Source organism: Apodemus sylvaticus, chromosome 15, assembly GCF_947179515.1.
Source record: "Apodemus sylvaticus chromosome 15, mApoSyl1.1, whole genome shotgun sequence".
Classification (NCBI taxonomy): Eukaryota; Metazoa; Chordata; class Mammalia; order Rodentia; family Muridae; genus Apodemus; species Apodemus sylvaticus.
Genome location: NC_067486.1, coordinates 67,818,019 through 67,833,268, shown reverse-complemented (window position 1 = coordinate 67,833,268; position 15,250 = coordinate 67,818,019). Strand labels below are relative to the sequence as shown.

General features: G+C 49.9%; 1 protein-coding gene across 1 annotated transcript in view; it reads left to right on the top strand.

The window, feature by feature from the left end:
* Positions 1–14,699, top strand: part of Muc4 (mucin 4, cell surface associated) — a 46,492-nt gene extending 31,793 nt beyond the window's left edge. Inside the window, exons 17-29 of the mRNA XM_052158144.1 lie at positions 652–736; positions 1,055–1,222; positions 2,173–2,274; positions 2,624–2,854; positions 3,994–4,131; positions 7,021–7,202; positions 8,104–8,263; positions 9,147–9,326; positions 10,069–10,142; positions 11,156–11,226; positions 11,304–11,539; positions 13,232–13,394; positions 14,504–14,699. Coding sequence (XP_052014104.1) covers positions 652–736; positions 1,055–1,222; positions 2,173–2,274; positions 2,624–2,854; positions 3,994–4,131; positions 7,021–7,202; positions 8,104–8,263; positions 9,147–9,326; positions 10,069–10,142; positions 11,156–11,226; positions 11,304–11,539; positions 13,232–13,394; positions 14,504–14,699 — 1,986 coding nt within the window. The remainder of the gene's footprint in view (positions 1–651; positions 737–1,054; positions 1,223–2,172; positions 2,275–2,623; positions 2,855–3,993; positions 4,132–7,020; positions 7,203–8,103; positions 8,264–9,146; positions 9,327–10,068; positions 10,143–11,155; positions 11,227–11,303; positions 11,540–13,231; positions 13,395–14,503) is intronic.
* Positions 14,700–15,250: the final 551 nt, after the last annotated feature.

Here is a 15,250-nt window from a genome sequence, read left to right as displayed (position 1 = left end):
CTGTGTCTCTTCATAGCAGTAGTATCTCTAATTAGGACAAAGGGTTTCTTTTGGTTCACAGTTTATGGATGAAGTCAGCGCATCATGGCAGCAGGAGTATGTGAGGAGGCCGGTGACATATTTATCTGCGGTCACAGCGGGATGAATGCTGGCCCTCAGTTCTCTTCTTTGTGTTCAGTCTGGGTCCCCAGCCCATGCAACGATCCTGCCCACATTTGGAGTAGATCTGCCCTTCTCAGTTAAATATCTCTGGAAACACATAGACACAACCAGAGATGTGTTTCCATGGTGATCCTACATCCTGGGAAAAGGGACGCATCTATAGTGGAGAGAGCAGAGTAAAACCCAGGAGTGTCAGAATTACGAGACCAAACACCAATCCCTTACTGTTTGGTGTTGACACAGTTGTGGCTGGGATGCCAGTGAGCCTCTGATGTCACTGTTTGCTTGTGATGCAATGGGGACAAGGGTATCGACTGCTCCACAAGGCTGCCGTGAGACAGCCTGGCACCCCCTGAGCTCTCCACACGGGGATAAGGATATATCTGTGTAGCCGGCCCAGATTTTAGCCTTGAATTGCTCTCGAGAGCCTCATTTCCAGGCCCGTTTTGCCTGCTGGTTGGGCTTAGGCCTCCCCCGATTCTTTTCTAGGTCCAGTGGTTTCTTGAGCCCAATGACACAATACGAGTTGTACACAATAACCAGACTGTGGCCTTTAACACCAGCGACACCGAAGGTAGGCTCTGTAATGTACATCCTCAGTCCCCCGGGAGGGGTGTGGTCGGGGTGTGGGGCACAGTAGAAGCTACAACACCCAGAAGAAGAGAATGTTTGCCCCACCTGCTGTCCCTAAACCGCTCCACTGGAAGACCTTCGCCCAGCCTGGGCATAGAGTTTTCCTTGTTTCCTATCCCAGAAGGGAGAAGGGTCTAGAAGCTGGTCTGGATGGTGTGAGGCCTTGAATTGAGGCGTGGTCAGAATACCCCAGTGCCCTCTTTGCCATGAGACCAGGGGGCATGGTGGCTGCGGTGTCACTTGTTGTCCTGTCTTCCAGACTTGCCCACGTTCAATACCACTGGTGTTCTGCTGATCCAAAATGGCTCCCAAGTCTCAGCCAACTTTGATGGGACAGTGACCATCTCTGTGATTGCTCTCTCTGATATCCTTCATGCCTCCTCCAGCCTGTCAGAGGAATACCGCAACCACACACAGGGCCTTCTGGGTAAGAGGCAGAGCTCAGCCTATACCAAGGCAGCTACCCCTTCCACGGGCCTTGGACTTCTCTGTCCCGCCCAGTTCTTCCTCAGTGCCCTAGGTCACAGAGGGGCTGATTCACACGCTGTTTTAGGCTAATTTCCTGTTTGTTGGTTTTCTGGGTTTTTTTGTTTTTGTTTTTTTAATTGTCAAATAGAGTTAGATTTCCAGAAAAGTTGCAAAGACAACACAGATAATTCCTGTATACCCTTCACTAAATGGTGGCTAATTTTATTCCTTTGTATTACCATGGTGCATTTATGAAAACTGAGAGACCAACATGGGTAAATATTTCTCATTTTTAATGGGTAAATAATTCTAATTAACCTCTACCCTTTTGTTTTTGCCTACTAGTGTGTTTTTCATGTTTTAGAATCCAAAGCAGACTGTATTTATTAACTATGTCTCCCAGCTTCTGTATGTCTGTATCAGTCTTACCTAGTTCCTCATGACACTGACAATTAAGAAGAACACTGGACCGAAGATTTATGAAGAGTTGGTTGACTGTCATCCCATTTTTGTTTTTCTGATGTCTTTCTTAGCCATTAGACTGTGGTGAGGCGGTTTCCCATCATATTGAGAGTGCAGGGCAGCCACGTGGCATTAGTGGTGGCAGTCTAGTTCATTTGTTTGTGGTAGCATTTGCTGGGTTTATGCACGGAGATGCTATGGGGTAGGCGGGGGCTCAGCTGTCCCCTTCCCCCCTTCCTCCTCCCTACCTTTGCTGATTTTAGTCTTTCCTCTGTCCTTCCTCCCACATTCTTCTTGGCTTTCTTCTCCCTTTTTAAAGCACAATGGCAGGGTGTGAGTGCATGGCCCTCTCCCACCTCCTGAGACCAGGACAGATGCAGCTGCCCTGTTGAACGCTCCCTGGGAAAGGGAAGCGTGTGGTGGTGAACCTCCTGCTCTGTCCCACAGGAGTCTGGAATGACAATCCAGAAGATGACTTCAGGATGCCCAATGGCTCCACCATCCCCTCAAACAGCTCTGAGGAGACCCTTTTCCACTACGGAATGACTTGTGAGTCTAGGGGTTTTCAGGCCACTGGGGCAGGTCAGTGAGGGAGCTGCTGTGTTGTCCCCCTTGTGCTTGTGGGAGCTTGTGCATCCTTGGTAAGGTCTAGAGATTTTGTCACTGTCCCATGTCTGTCCCCTGCCTCCACCCTAGCTGCATGTCTCTTCCAAGAAGGGAGGAGAGGAGTGGGTGGTCTTCACTCACTGAAGCAGGGATTTCCAGACTCTGAAGCCATCCTGTTCCTACCAGCTCTCAGGCCACCCCTCATGCACAGAGCCATATACAGAGAGCTAGGGTGGGCACAACTGAGCTATGGCTAGCGTCTCATACCACCCTTGTACCTCCTGTGTCACAGGGCAAATCAACGGGACAGGCCTCCTTGGGATGAGGACAGATTCTCTGCCTTCCAAATTCACCCCCATCTTCCTGTCCCAACTGAATCAGAGCTCCTCGGGTGAAGACTTGACCTCTGGGTGCAATGGCGACAGAGAGTGCACGTTCGACATTCTGGCCACGGGAAACAGAAACATTGGACAAGGCACCAACTCGATCCTTAGAGCATTCCAACACATGAATGACACACTCAGTAAGTGACACAAGGAAGGTCAGGGAGACCTTTCCAGAGATGGGGAGCAGATGAGGACCCCCACTTCATGACACTTTCAAACTCCACATTTTTATTCCTTTAATGGGCCAAATCCTACCAACTCCCTCAGGGCCTCTGATGGACAAACAGCCTTCCCTTCACTGCCCTATGTACTATCTCCTCCACCACCACCCAGAACTCCTCTCCTGACACCGCCTTCTCCTCCCCCTCCCACCCAGTGGCTTCTTTGGGCTCACTGGAAACTTTGCACATCCCATTCTCTGGCCTGCAAGGCTCTTTCCACAGACAGCCACTTTTGACACTGCCTTCTTAAGCCCCCTGGACCTCCGGGTCTTATATTTCACATTTATTCACGCTCCCTTTCCTGATTTTTTTTTTTTTTAGCATTTATAACTACTATGAGCATTTTATAATTTATAATTTCCTTAGGCCTCTTTTTTTATCACTTGTTCATTGCTATAGAAATTAGTGCTATCTGTATATCACATGCTCAATAAATCTATTGATAAAACTTATTAATACACAATGGGATGAAAATAACAGGCTTCCGAGATACAGAGCGTTAAGAGAGTTTGACCTCTCTTTCTGGGAAGATGGAAAGTCTGTCTATATACCACCCTCATGGGTTTCCGCTCTTCTCAGGGGGTAAGACTGACCATCTGTTCTCAAGGCCCAGAGTGGCATTCTGTTCAGGAGACTAGGGGCTGGAGAGATGGCTCAGTGGTTAAGATCAATGGCTGCTCTTCCAGAGGACCTAGGTTCAGTTCCCAGCACCCATACGTCAGCTCACAACCATCTGTAACTCCAGTTGTAGAGATCCAACACCCTCACACCAACACACATTCATGCAAGCAAAATGTTGGTGTACATACAATAAAAATACAATTCTAATTTAAAAAGAATATTTTAAAAAAGAAAAGAAAAATGTAGCCCAAAGGTTAGACAGTGTGGCAATACAAAACCCAACACACTCTGCACAGTTTGTAGAGCATGGAGGAAGACTGAGTCCTGATCCTGGACTTGGTAAGGACTTGTAGGGAGAGTCCTGGGGAAAACGCAGAGAGGGAAGGCTAGAGAGCGCCCTGGGCATAACGAGTCTCCGTGTGTCTCTGTTTCAGACCAGTACCCGCCCTCTATCAACTGCAGCAGCAAGATCCAAGCCTACAAGGGGCAGACAGTGACCACTGAGATCACCAGCGACTCTAAGGATGTCACACTCAGCCTCTCCAACAAGTGTAGTGGCTTTAAGCTCTTTGGTATGAATCAGTGACTGGCAATAAGATGGGAGGAGCCATCTGGACTTTATTTTGTACAGCACCCTGCCCCCCCCTTTTATCATTTGAATATCCAGGACCAACAGACATTTTCTTTTCCTTTCCTTTCCTTTCCTTTCCTTTCCCATTTTTCTTCCTTTCTTCCTTCCTTCCTTCCTTCCTTCCTTCCTTTCTTTCTTTCTTTCTTTCTTTCTTTCTTTCTTTCTTTCTTTCTTTCTTTCTTTCTTTCTTTCTTTCTTTCTTTCTTTCTTTCTTCTTTCTTCTTTCTTTCTTTCTATTTCTTTATTTCATGTATGTGAATACACTGTCGCTGTCTTCAGATACCCCAGAAGAGGGCATCAGATCCCATTACAGATGGTTGTGAGCCACCATGTGGTTGCTGGGAATTGAACTCAGGACCTCTGGACGAGCAGTCACTGCTCTTAACCACTGAGCCATCTCTTCAGCCCAACATTTTTCTTTCTCCCTCCCCTCCACTCTTCATCTTTTCCTCTCCCTCTTTTCTTCTCCCTCCTTCCTCCCTCTCTCTATCTGGGACAGGGTCTTTCTACAATCGCTCAAGCTGGCCTGAAATTTCCTGTGTAACCCATGCAACAAACAAACTTAAGGTTTCCCACCTCAGCCTAAGAACAAGGGTGATGGTGGGCGTTCGACAAACTTAGAATTACCTGAAAAGGAGATCTCAAGTGAAGAATTATCTAGATCAGGCTGATCTGCAGGCATGTTTGTTGCAGGCATGGGGTGAGGTGAGGGTGTCTTGAGTGTCAGTTATGGTGACCCATGAACGTGGGTGGCACCAATTCATGGCCCGAGCCTTGAGCTATTTAAGCATGAAGAGACTGGTGGAGCTGAAGCTGTCAATCGAGCAGCAGGCATCATGGGAGATTTGTTCCCTGCTCTTGACTGGATGTGAGGACAGGATGTGACAACAGGCCAGCTTCCCCTCTGTGATGGACTTAAATGTGGATATGTACAGATATATGTACATATGTAGATATGTACAGATGCTAGAGGTGTGGATCCCCTGAGCTGGAGTTATATAGGCAGTGTGAGGTGCCTGAGGTGGGCCCTGGGAACCGAACTCCAGCCCTCTGAATGAGCAGTACCTGTTCTTAACCGCTGAGCTATCTCTCCAGCCCCTGAGAAACAGCATTTCTGAAGATTGGTACTCACAGCTGGTCATAGCGGCTCAAGCCTCTAATCCTTCTGGGAAGAAGGAGATTTCCATGAGGCCAAATCCAGTCTGGGATACAGAATGACACCCTGTCTCAAGAAAAAATAGCAATACCTCTAGTTCAGATGGGTGGGCGTTCCCCAAGTGAGTAACAGGAGGGGTTTAGAGAAGTTTAACTGAATGGGTAGACTGAGTCTGGATACACACAGGTCGTTTTGCCTCCTTTTAATAACATGCATTTTTTTGAGACAAGGTCTCATTAGCTAGCTCTGGCTGTCCTAGAATTCACTATGTAGAACAGGCTAGACTTGGACTTAAAGAAATCTGCCCACCTGCCTCTGCCTCTTGGGATCAAAGGCATGTCCCATCTTGCTCAGCTATATGCATCATTTTTAACCATCATGGAGCACTTAGCAAATTATTAGAATAATAAAGTATGAACATTAAAAAGACTAGTTTAGCCTGGTGGTGGCAGTACACGCCTTTAATCCCAGAACTCAGGAGACAGAGGCACTCAGATCTCTGAGTTCAAGGCCAGTATGGCTTACAGAGTGAGTCCCAGGACAGTCTCCTTGAAAAACAACAACAACAAAACAATAATAACAGTTTTTGGAGCTGATGAGATGCCTCAGCAGGCAAAAGCACTTGCCACCAAACTGATGACCTAAGTCTCATCCTGGGACCTGTATGATAAGAGGCAAGAACCAAGCCTTGCAAACTGTCCTCTGACTGCCACATGAATTCAACAACATGAATACATGTCCCCTTGTTCCCCCCCACAAGATAAATAAATAATAAAAATCAATGAGTTTAAAACATTATCATATCTACTAAAAGAATAACACACTGTGGAATAAGATCGAAAAAATACAAATAAGTTACTGGTACTTTTTGTTGTTTTTACGGCAGTTAGCCATGCCTATCTGGCTTTCTTTGACTGATTTTCTGTGCTGAGACTAATACAGCCCATCTTCCCCTCTTAGTAACGACATCTGAGAACCAGGGCTGGCCATGTGACTTGGGTTAAAGGACCGAAGTTGGAAGGGATGGTGACACTCTTTGCTAAACCAAAATCATCAGGGACCTTTCTCTGGGCTCTGAGCACCATACTGTCTCGTTTGCTTTTTGGAGGGGTCACTCTGTCGACACCTTCGTTGTTCCTTATGGCGTGACCTTGGCACACAGTGGCATTCTACGGCACTCTGTCACCCTGGGCATCCTGGAAAGCGATGGCGTAAAGTTAACTCCCGTCCACCCCTACTCTCTGACCCTTCCAGGCTGATCTTTATTCCCTGTAGTCTGATGAGGTACCCAAGGCCTGGAAAGTCAGAGGAGGGGATGCTGAGAAGGCAGAAGAGATGCTGGGGGTGGAGCCATCCCACCCTGCAGTTTGGGGATGCCTTAAGAGGACCATGCTTGGTCCCCAGCATGACCATCCTGATACAGCCACAGGCAGGCCTGCACTCGGGGGCCTCTCCGTAGGCAGTGGGTAGCCTTCCCTTATGTGTATTTCTACTCATACCCAGCACGTTCAGCATGTGCTGCTTCCCTCCAATGACCGCCATCACCCTGGGAATCCCAGCTCTGCTCAAAAGGATGCCTGAGGGTGTGGGAGATCTGACTGTTAGACGCCAGGACACACTGACCACAGAGCAGAGAGCTCTCCCAGACACAGAGGTCTCTTTTTCTCTGGACAGAAAACGGGAGTTTGCAGTGGACACCAACATCCCCAGAAGCATGTACCCTGGAGATTCTAGCGAGAGACGTCAGGACTAACTTGTTATCGGTCCTCCAGCCCAAGATTGTGGCTTGCTTCTGCAGTAGGGAGGACCAGTGTCTGTACCAGGAGACCAGCAAAGAAGGCAATTCTTCCCTTGAGGTGAGTCGTGGGAACTGGGCTCGGGGCAAGTGGATCGATACTTCCAGCTGCATGCGTGCGTGCGTGCATGTGTGTGTGCGCGTGTGCGTGTGCGTGTGCGCGTGTGTGTGTGTGTGTGTGTGTGTGTGTTCTCTCCTGGGCAAGGTGTATGTAGGGAGGAGGGTGGAGCTGTGGTGGGCAAGTGGTGTAGGGGCCAGCCATCCTGGGCTACAAACACCTATGTGAAGTGGAACTTTCATCACTGCTTAGAGCACCTTCCATTCAGTCAGGCTTAAAAACGTTCCCCTTGGCCTTTTCCATGGTTTCTCATCATGGCGCTGAGGTGTAGGAGAGCAAGGCTTACCTGTGCTTCTGGAGAGAGGTCTATAGCCTCCAGTGTGGCTGCCCTGACTCCCTCCAGACCACGGGACCTGAGCCTACTATGCCCAGACACAAGAAGCCCTTACAAGCATTATGGACAGGAGCTCACCTCTCTTTGGGGTTGGGAAGAGAGGGTGGGATGCTGCTTTATGTCTCCCAGCTCTGTTTGCTATTTCCTCAATCTGAGGAAGTGTACCTTCTTCAGTTTGAAGAAAATCATCTCTGTCCATGTTTGTGGTTAAGCTCCAACGATTGGTTTGTGACCCAAGTCCAACGATTTTGCCTTGTTTCTACTTTGTGGTTTTGCTCTCTCCCTCTCTGTTTCTTCTCCTACTCTACCAAGGATTCCAGGGGAGAGAGGCGAAGCTGACAGCCTGCTTCAGAGCCAGGCAGGGGATTGAATAGCTTTGGGAAGGGATTCACAGTCTTTGCCTGTCCAGGAAGGTGCCGGAGGGACTGAGACAGCAGGGCTTCTCACGGCAGAAGTGTCAGGGCAGAAGGTCTTTAGCCTGTGGACACCAGCAGTCCCGCTGTTACTCAGGTGACCAGCTGCAAGTGTGACGGGGACACCTTTGGCCGCTTGTGTGAACACTCTAAGGACCACTGTGCTGAGCCGTGCTTCCCCGATGTGCCCTGCAATCCTGAGACAGGCTGTGAGGCCTGCCCTCCAAACATGACTGGAGATGGACGCCATTGTGCAGGTGAGCTTGGGACAGGGCCCTGGCAAGCCGAGGTCCAGGTGATTTGTCAAGGGTCTGTGACAGCCAAACACAAACTGATGTTTCAGTCTTTGGCACCATGTCTTCAAATACCTCATGATAAGAAGCTGTGAGGAGGGGCTTAGAAAGGGGTGGGAGATAGTGTGGGGAAGCAGGAACTGAGGATGAGGCTGTACCGGAGCAACCTCAAGACACTGCTGGAGAAAACATGGGGAAAGACTGATGGATAAGGCTAATGAACCAGAGGCAAGCGAGGCTCTCAGGGACCCGGGCATCTTCAAAGACACAATGCTCAGGGGCTCTGCCTTTCACGAGTCAGGGCATTTGGAGGCGTTGCTGTGGGGACCTTGGGACAGAGGAGCCTCAGTTTTCCTTTGGGTTCTTTCCTATGCGTCTGCTCCTCTTCCTCTGAGTCACTGTAGTCACCACGACAGAGATGACAGCGCAAATCCTCTAAGGCAGTCAAATACAACCAGGACACTGTCGCCTTGTGGGCAGAGTCCAGAGTGGGGGGACCAGGAGACAGATGTGAGGGGAGAAGGGAAGGAAACGGACTGTGATCCTTCTCCTGCTGGCTTCTCGGTCTGTCTCTGGCAAGGCTGCTCTGGTCAACATGCCATGCCCTGTGCAGAGGAGAAAAACCACTTACCTGGCAGACAGAAAGGTTGCTTTACAGAGAATTGCTTGGGGAAGATGTGGGGAAGATAGTTTGGGGTTCAGAGTGGCCCTCAAGCATAATACAGAATGGGCAAGCATGGGGGGGGGGGAAACAAACAAGCTAGCCTAGGGTTAGGCTCCGACGGGTGGCTCGTCACCCGTCAGCTGCCTCCTCGCCCTGTGGTTGATCCCCCTACTCCCTCTACAGCTCTGGAGGACTCTGGACTCTGCCAAAACCATTCCTGTCCTGTGAATTACTGCTATAACCATGGCCACTGCGACATCTCTGGGGCTCTAGACTGTCAGCCCACTTGCACCTGTCCCCCTGCCTTCACTGATAACCGCTGCTTCCTGGCTGGGAACAATTTCACTCCCACCATCTACAGAGGTATGGCTTACTGCTCCTGCCATGTCAGCCCCTCTCGTCTCTCATGTCTGGGAACGATGGGAAAATCAGGGGATGATGGGAAAATCAGGGCCTGACACCCAAGTTCCTCAAAGGCACAGATCAGAACTGAGGTGAGTGAGTCTGTCCCAAATGCAACCAGGAGACTACCATCTTCTGTGTGGTGAGTTTGGGGCTAGAGGATACAGTGAGGAGAGCTATCCCAGCGTGAACCATGGGCCTCAACCATCAGCAGCAAACTAAGGCAGAAGAAGCCTCTGAAGTGAAGGGAGAATCTCTTGTGCAGAGTGTTGAAGCGTCTCCTGTCAATAAGATGTTGTTGGCCTACTAGCTTAGGCAGGAAATTTGGGATAGTCAGTGGAGAGAGATTTTCTCCAAACTCTTAGGAAGAAGGAAGGTGGCATGAAATTGAGAAGAGATGACCAACCCCTTGGCGGGACTTAGAACAGAATAAATTATGAGCTATCGGGACTGAGCCAAAGCTTTTGACCTAAGCATTTATTCATAATAATTCAGTCTCAGAGTTGTTATTTCCGGGAACAGAGAGGCTGGGTGGAAAAGCTCACAGTTACACAGAAGGCCTGGTCAGCACAGGAGCAATGGGGTGTTGGCTTTCGGCGACCTTGCCATGGTGGACGGAGCTGTCTCTCTGAGCGGGCACGGGGGAGATGTTGGATAAGTCTGGGAACTCCATGGGCCTGAGATGAGTCTTCTTTATCTTCAGAGCTTCCCTTGAGGACCATCATACTGTCTCTCAGGGAGGATGAGAACGCCTCTGCAGCTGATGTCAACGCCTCGGTCAGTACGGGAGTTGGGGGGGGGGCTCCCAGTGGGAAGTGGATCTTGACAGGGTCCCTCAGGGACGCAGGGTCGCAGGGACACAGGGACCATGCTGTAGTCTGCATGTCCTTCAGTTACCTCAGTTTCCCAAAGGGGGGTCCTCTTGCCCAGGGGCGGTTTAAGGGCCTAGGATGCCAGGAAGCTTCAGGATTAGAGACCACAGAATGTGTTAGAATCACCGGCTCACCCTGAGAAGAATCTCGGGTGGTACGTCAGTCCAGTCTGTCCATCTGGTTACCCATCATGATTCACACTCTCTGGCTGCCATGTGGCAGAATTTGACTCCTCCCTGATTTCCCAGAGGGAACCGGGACTCCTTTGATACCACGTCCTTGTCTATACCGCCATTAAGCAAAGTATCCAGATTGGTGAACTCTAGACTCCCATACACAGGAACTCGGAAATCTGCCCTGCCTCTCTCTATAGCAGGGGCAATAATTAGACAAGCTATTTATAGCATCTTTGTATATAAAAGTGGATGATAGTAAGTGGTACCCATCAGTAGGTTGTGTCAAGATTTAAATTATAATAGTGTAAAGCACTTAGCACTGAAACACAACAGGCATTCAAAATGATTGTTACTATTAACACCCTGACTGCCAGAGATGTTAAATCCCAACGAGCCAGGTCTGGTGACATTCACCTGCTGCCTTGACCAAAGACTCTTTGGATAGAACAGGTGACATTCCTGGCACAAGGCCATCTCTAGGGTTTAGCTGAACAGTTTGTGTTTGGTACACATGGGGGGAGAGGGTGGGCTGGGATCAGAGACAGAGCAGAGGTGTTCATCTCAGATGTTCCCCTGGCAATGTTGGGACAGAGGGCAACGGATGCCACGCTCAAGGACCCGGTCCAGCCTCTGACCTGGGCTTGGGTGTGGGATGAAGAGAGCAGCCTGGGCCCCACATTCAAAGCTGGGCGAGGCCTCTCTAATCCTGTATCCTCCCATCCCCCATCTTCCCCCATCGTAGGTGGCGTATGTACTAGAGAACCTGGACATGCGGGCTTTTCTCTCCAACAGCTTAGTGGAACTGACTCGAACGTAAGTGAGGCCATGCCCCGTGGCTCCCTTTCCCTCTCTCCTGCTCCTCAAACCCCCACTGTGCCCCCTCCATACAGATCTTCCGGAGCACAGCCCTCGAGCAACTCCATTCATCACTGGAAAGTCATCTCCCACTTCAAGTACCGTCCCAGGGGCCCGCTCATCCACTATCTGAACAACCAGCTGGTAGGCGCTGTGATGGAGGCCTTCCTCCTCCAGGCTCGGAAAGAGAGGCAGAAGCGGAGTGGAGGAGTCAGGAACACCGTCCGCTTCTTCCCCATCTCCAGGGCAGACATCCAGGACTGGAGTGCTCGTGAGTCACTGTGTCTTGGGGACAATACAGGGATTTGTTGGAAAAGAAGAGCAGTGTAGAGGGCCACCACAGATCTGCAGGCCATGTCGACCTTCGAGAGAAAGTAACGTGTGCAGGCCCACGCCTGAAGCAGGTTGAGTTAGCTTGGCTGTTTGTGAATCTTTGAGTGAAATGTAAAACATTTCCCACAACAGCTATTTTTAGACTCAGAGCAGGAACACAAGATGTTGCCGGTGGACCCATGTGAAAATGTCACTGGTATTTATTCCAACCCCAGGCTGCCTGATGGCTTCAATGTATTTTGTCACTTGCTTGCTTGGGTTTGGGGACAAGATCTAACTGTGTAGCTCAGGTAGGCCTCAAATGTGGGGATTTCGGGGATAACACCACAGCACCTAGCTGGTTCCACTTCCTTTAGTAAAAGCATTCATGGACTTCTTAAACTATCATTGCACCGAACACACAGAGCCTCCCCTCACTGGAGAATCTTAAGCTGAGGATAGAGACTGGCAGGAGAGAGGCCTCCATCTGAAAGGATGTGGCCCCCACTAAAGCCAGAACTCCATGGTCCCAATGGGAAAATGGGATGGGGTTTCTGGCAGCCTCTGGTTCTCCTGGGCAGGGAGCAAGGGAGACAGAGGAACAGCCTCCTCCCTAGCTTCTGGAATGGAGCAGAGAACAGGATAGGGACTACGCCCAATATGGGAGAACTGATATTCAACTTGGGTCCAGCACCTGAAGAATCACCTCGGGTCCTGCTGCTTCTAGAATCCATTTTATGCTTCCTGCACTTGGCAATAAGGTGAATACCGCGCATTGGGTAGCTGCAGTGGGGAGACAGGCGCAGTAAGGGAGCAGCCCCGACTGTGTTCCTTACAGAAAACGTATCAAGGCACCTGAGAGGCTTGTAGGGGGATCCGAAACTCAGTGAGAGCTCTGGGTGTGTAGCAAGTCTGAGGCCAACCTGGGCTACATGAGATCCTATCAGGAAGAATGAAAGGAAGGAAGGAGAGCCAGGTGGTGGTGGTGGTGGTGCACGCCTTTAATCCCAGTACTCCGGAGGCAGAGGGAGGCAGATGTCTGTGAGTTTGTAGCCTGGTCTACAGAGCAAGTTCCAGGATAGCCAGAGCTATGCAGAGAAAACAGAGGGGGGGGGGGGGCAAGCTAGGGAAGAAGAAGCTGGTGTTTGTAACAAATGTTAAGTGTTGTGGGGATAGCTACTTTTTATTGAGGGTTTATTGTGTATCCAGTCTTGTATCATACACACCACGGGCAGTATCTCTTTTAACATCACAGCTAGGTTAGGGATGTTTTTATACTTTGTTTTTAAAGGTAAAGAAACTGAGGCTGACTTAGGAAAAGGTCCCTAAATCCTAACAGTGAGTGAGCCGGAGAGTCTGAGTTTCAGCCCAGTTCTGGCTAACTTCTGAGTATGGGCTCATCACTGCTGGCCTTCTCAGACCCTGAAAACTGTCATTCTCTTGGTAAAACTGTACAGTGGTTCATCCGTTGAGCACTCTGGCCCCCATTACACAATATTAATAGGATCAATCACGGAGAACTGAATACCTACAGATACAGGACTCTGCGCACTTGACCAGAGGTTTCTCAGGATGAACACCTGCCTGACCGAAAAGCTATGAATTTATCTCTGTGGTTTCCTTACTCGATGTATCTTTTTCCTGGCTACAGTGGACCTAAGTACGCTGGACGAGTACTTCAAATGTGAAGGCTATGAAGGCTACCACCTGGTCTACAGCCCCCAGGACGGCGTCACCTGTGTGTCCCCGTGTAACGAGGGCTACTGTCAGAATGGAGGCCACTGCGAGCACCTACCAAATGGGCCCCAGTGCAGGTGGGTGGGGGTCTGGGGCAGGGAAGCATAGTGCTGGGGAGCTCAAATTTGACGAGACACCACAATAAGCCCAGGAAGAGCCAGGCCGTGGTGGCGCACGCCTGTAATCCCAGCACTTGGGAGGCAGAGGCAGGCAGATTTCTGAGTTCGAGGCCAGCCTAGTCCACAGAGTGAATTCCAGGACAGCCAGGGCTACACAGAGAAACCCTGTCTCAAAAAACAAAACAAAACAAAACAAAACAAAACAAAAAAACCAAAACCAAAATCAAAAAACAAACAAACAAAACAAAACAAAAAACCCAAACCAATAAGCCCAGGAAGGCAATAGTCACTCCCAAGACATGACACTAGGATGACTCCCCAGGGGCTGGAGGACAAGAAGCAGAGAAAGGGGGCAGTGGGAGAAGGGTGTGTGGCACTCCTCTGCATGGAGGAGAAAGATGTACATTGCTTCTGAAACCCAAGCTAGTCACAAACGCTTACTCCACCATTCTGGACATGGGAAGAACTTCACTGTAGAGAGAGGGGGCTCCAGTGGGCACCCAGGAAGTAAAACGCCTGGGTACCAGAGCCTCCTAACAATGGATGCACTCTAGACCTGTGGAAAAGAACCAGTGTCTTAGCTGGTCCCAGTCCTGCCCAGGGACCCAATGTGGGGACACCCTGGAAAACTGGTTCCTTAGGCCTCCTCCATACATTAATAAACTGCGTCTTCCCTGAGACAGGACTCTAAGACTGCAGGGACGCAGGGGCTTGTCTTCCAGTGTCCCCTGTTTACTCTTGTCCCACTCTTAGTCCAGGACTGGTCAAAGGAGGCGGGCTGTGTCGAGGGTGGGTTGCATCCTTTGGGAGATAAGGGAATGAAAGGGTTTGTGGATGACTGGGCACACATACCTTTGTCTGTTACCGTTCTGAGCCATGTGCTACCCAGACCTCGTTTCTAAGGCTACGCCTCCCTCTTTTCACTGGTGACCTCAATTCAAAATGGCCTCAGGGCTAGCTGGATCCACCCACCCAGTTGATAGCTCTGCGGGTCCTGCCCAATGACCCCTGGCCCCCAGGAGCGGAAGGCCTCCTCACTGACCACAACTTGTTCTCTCTGTCCCCAGCTGTGCATCCTTCACCATCTACACATCCTCGGGCGAACGCTGTGAGCACCTAAGTGTGAAACTTGGGGCGTTCTACGGGATCCTCTTCGGAACCCTGGGCGCCCTCTTGCTTCTGGGGATCTTAGCGTATGTGGTCTGTCACTTCTGCGGCTGCTCCATGCACAAGTTCTCCTACCCTTTGGACTCAGAACTATGAGGCTCATCTCAGATGGGCAGCTGCACCCAGGCTACCTCAGGCCCCGCCCTCAGGCCCCGCCCATCAGTCCGCCTCTGCTCTAGAGAGCGGAAAGGGCCTGCTGCATGAAGATGGTTCGAGATCCTTCAAGAATGAACAAAGGGAGTGAAACCAGACTCTACCTGTTTAGTAAACCAGGGTACAGGAAAAGGTCACGATGAGCAAATACGCCGATGGATGGGTTCCTACACAGACACATCAGAAAGGAGGCTATTGCCTATGTATGAGTGCATACTGTGTGTATGTGCATGTACACACACACACACACACACACAAAAACAGTTAATGGATGTCTGGCTTTACATTTACCAAAATCTTTTTACATATCAAACCGGCTTACTTCTCATTAAAATCTATTTAAATAACGTCTCTATCTTTTTTATGTCTTCAAACCTTGCATTCCATTCCAGATTTCTTCTGGAAACTGAAAGATTAAGCATATCGTGTTCTTCCACTCCTCATAAACATGGTTGTGGGCTGGAGAGATGGCTCAGCGGTTAAGAGCACCAATT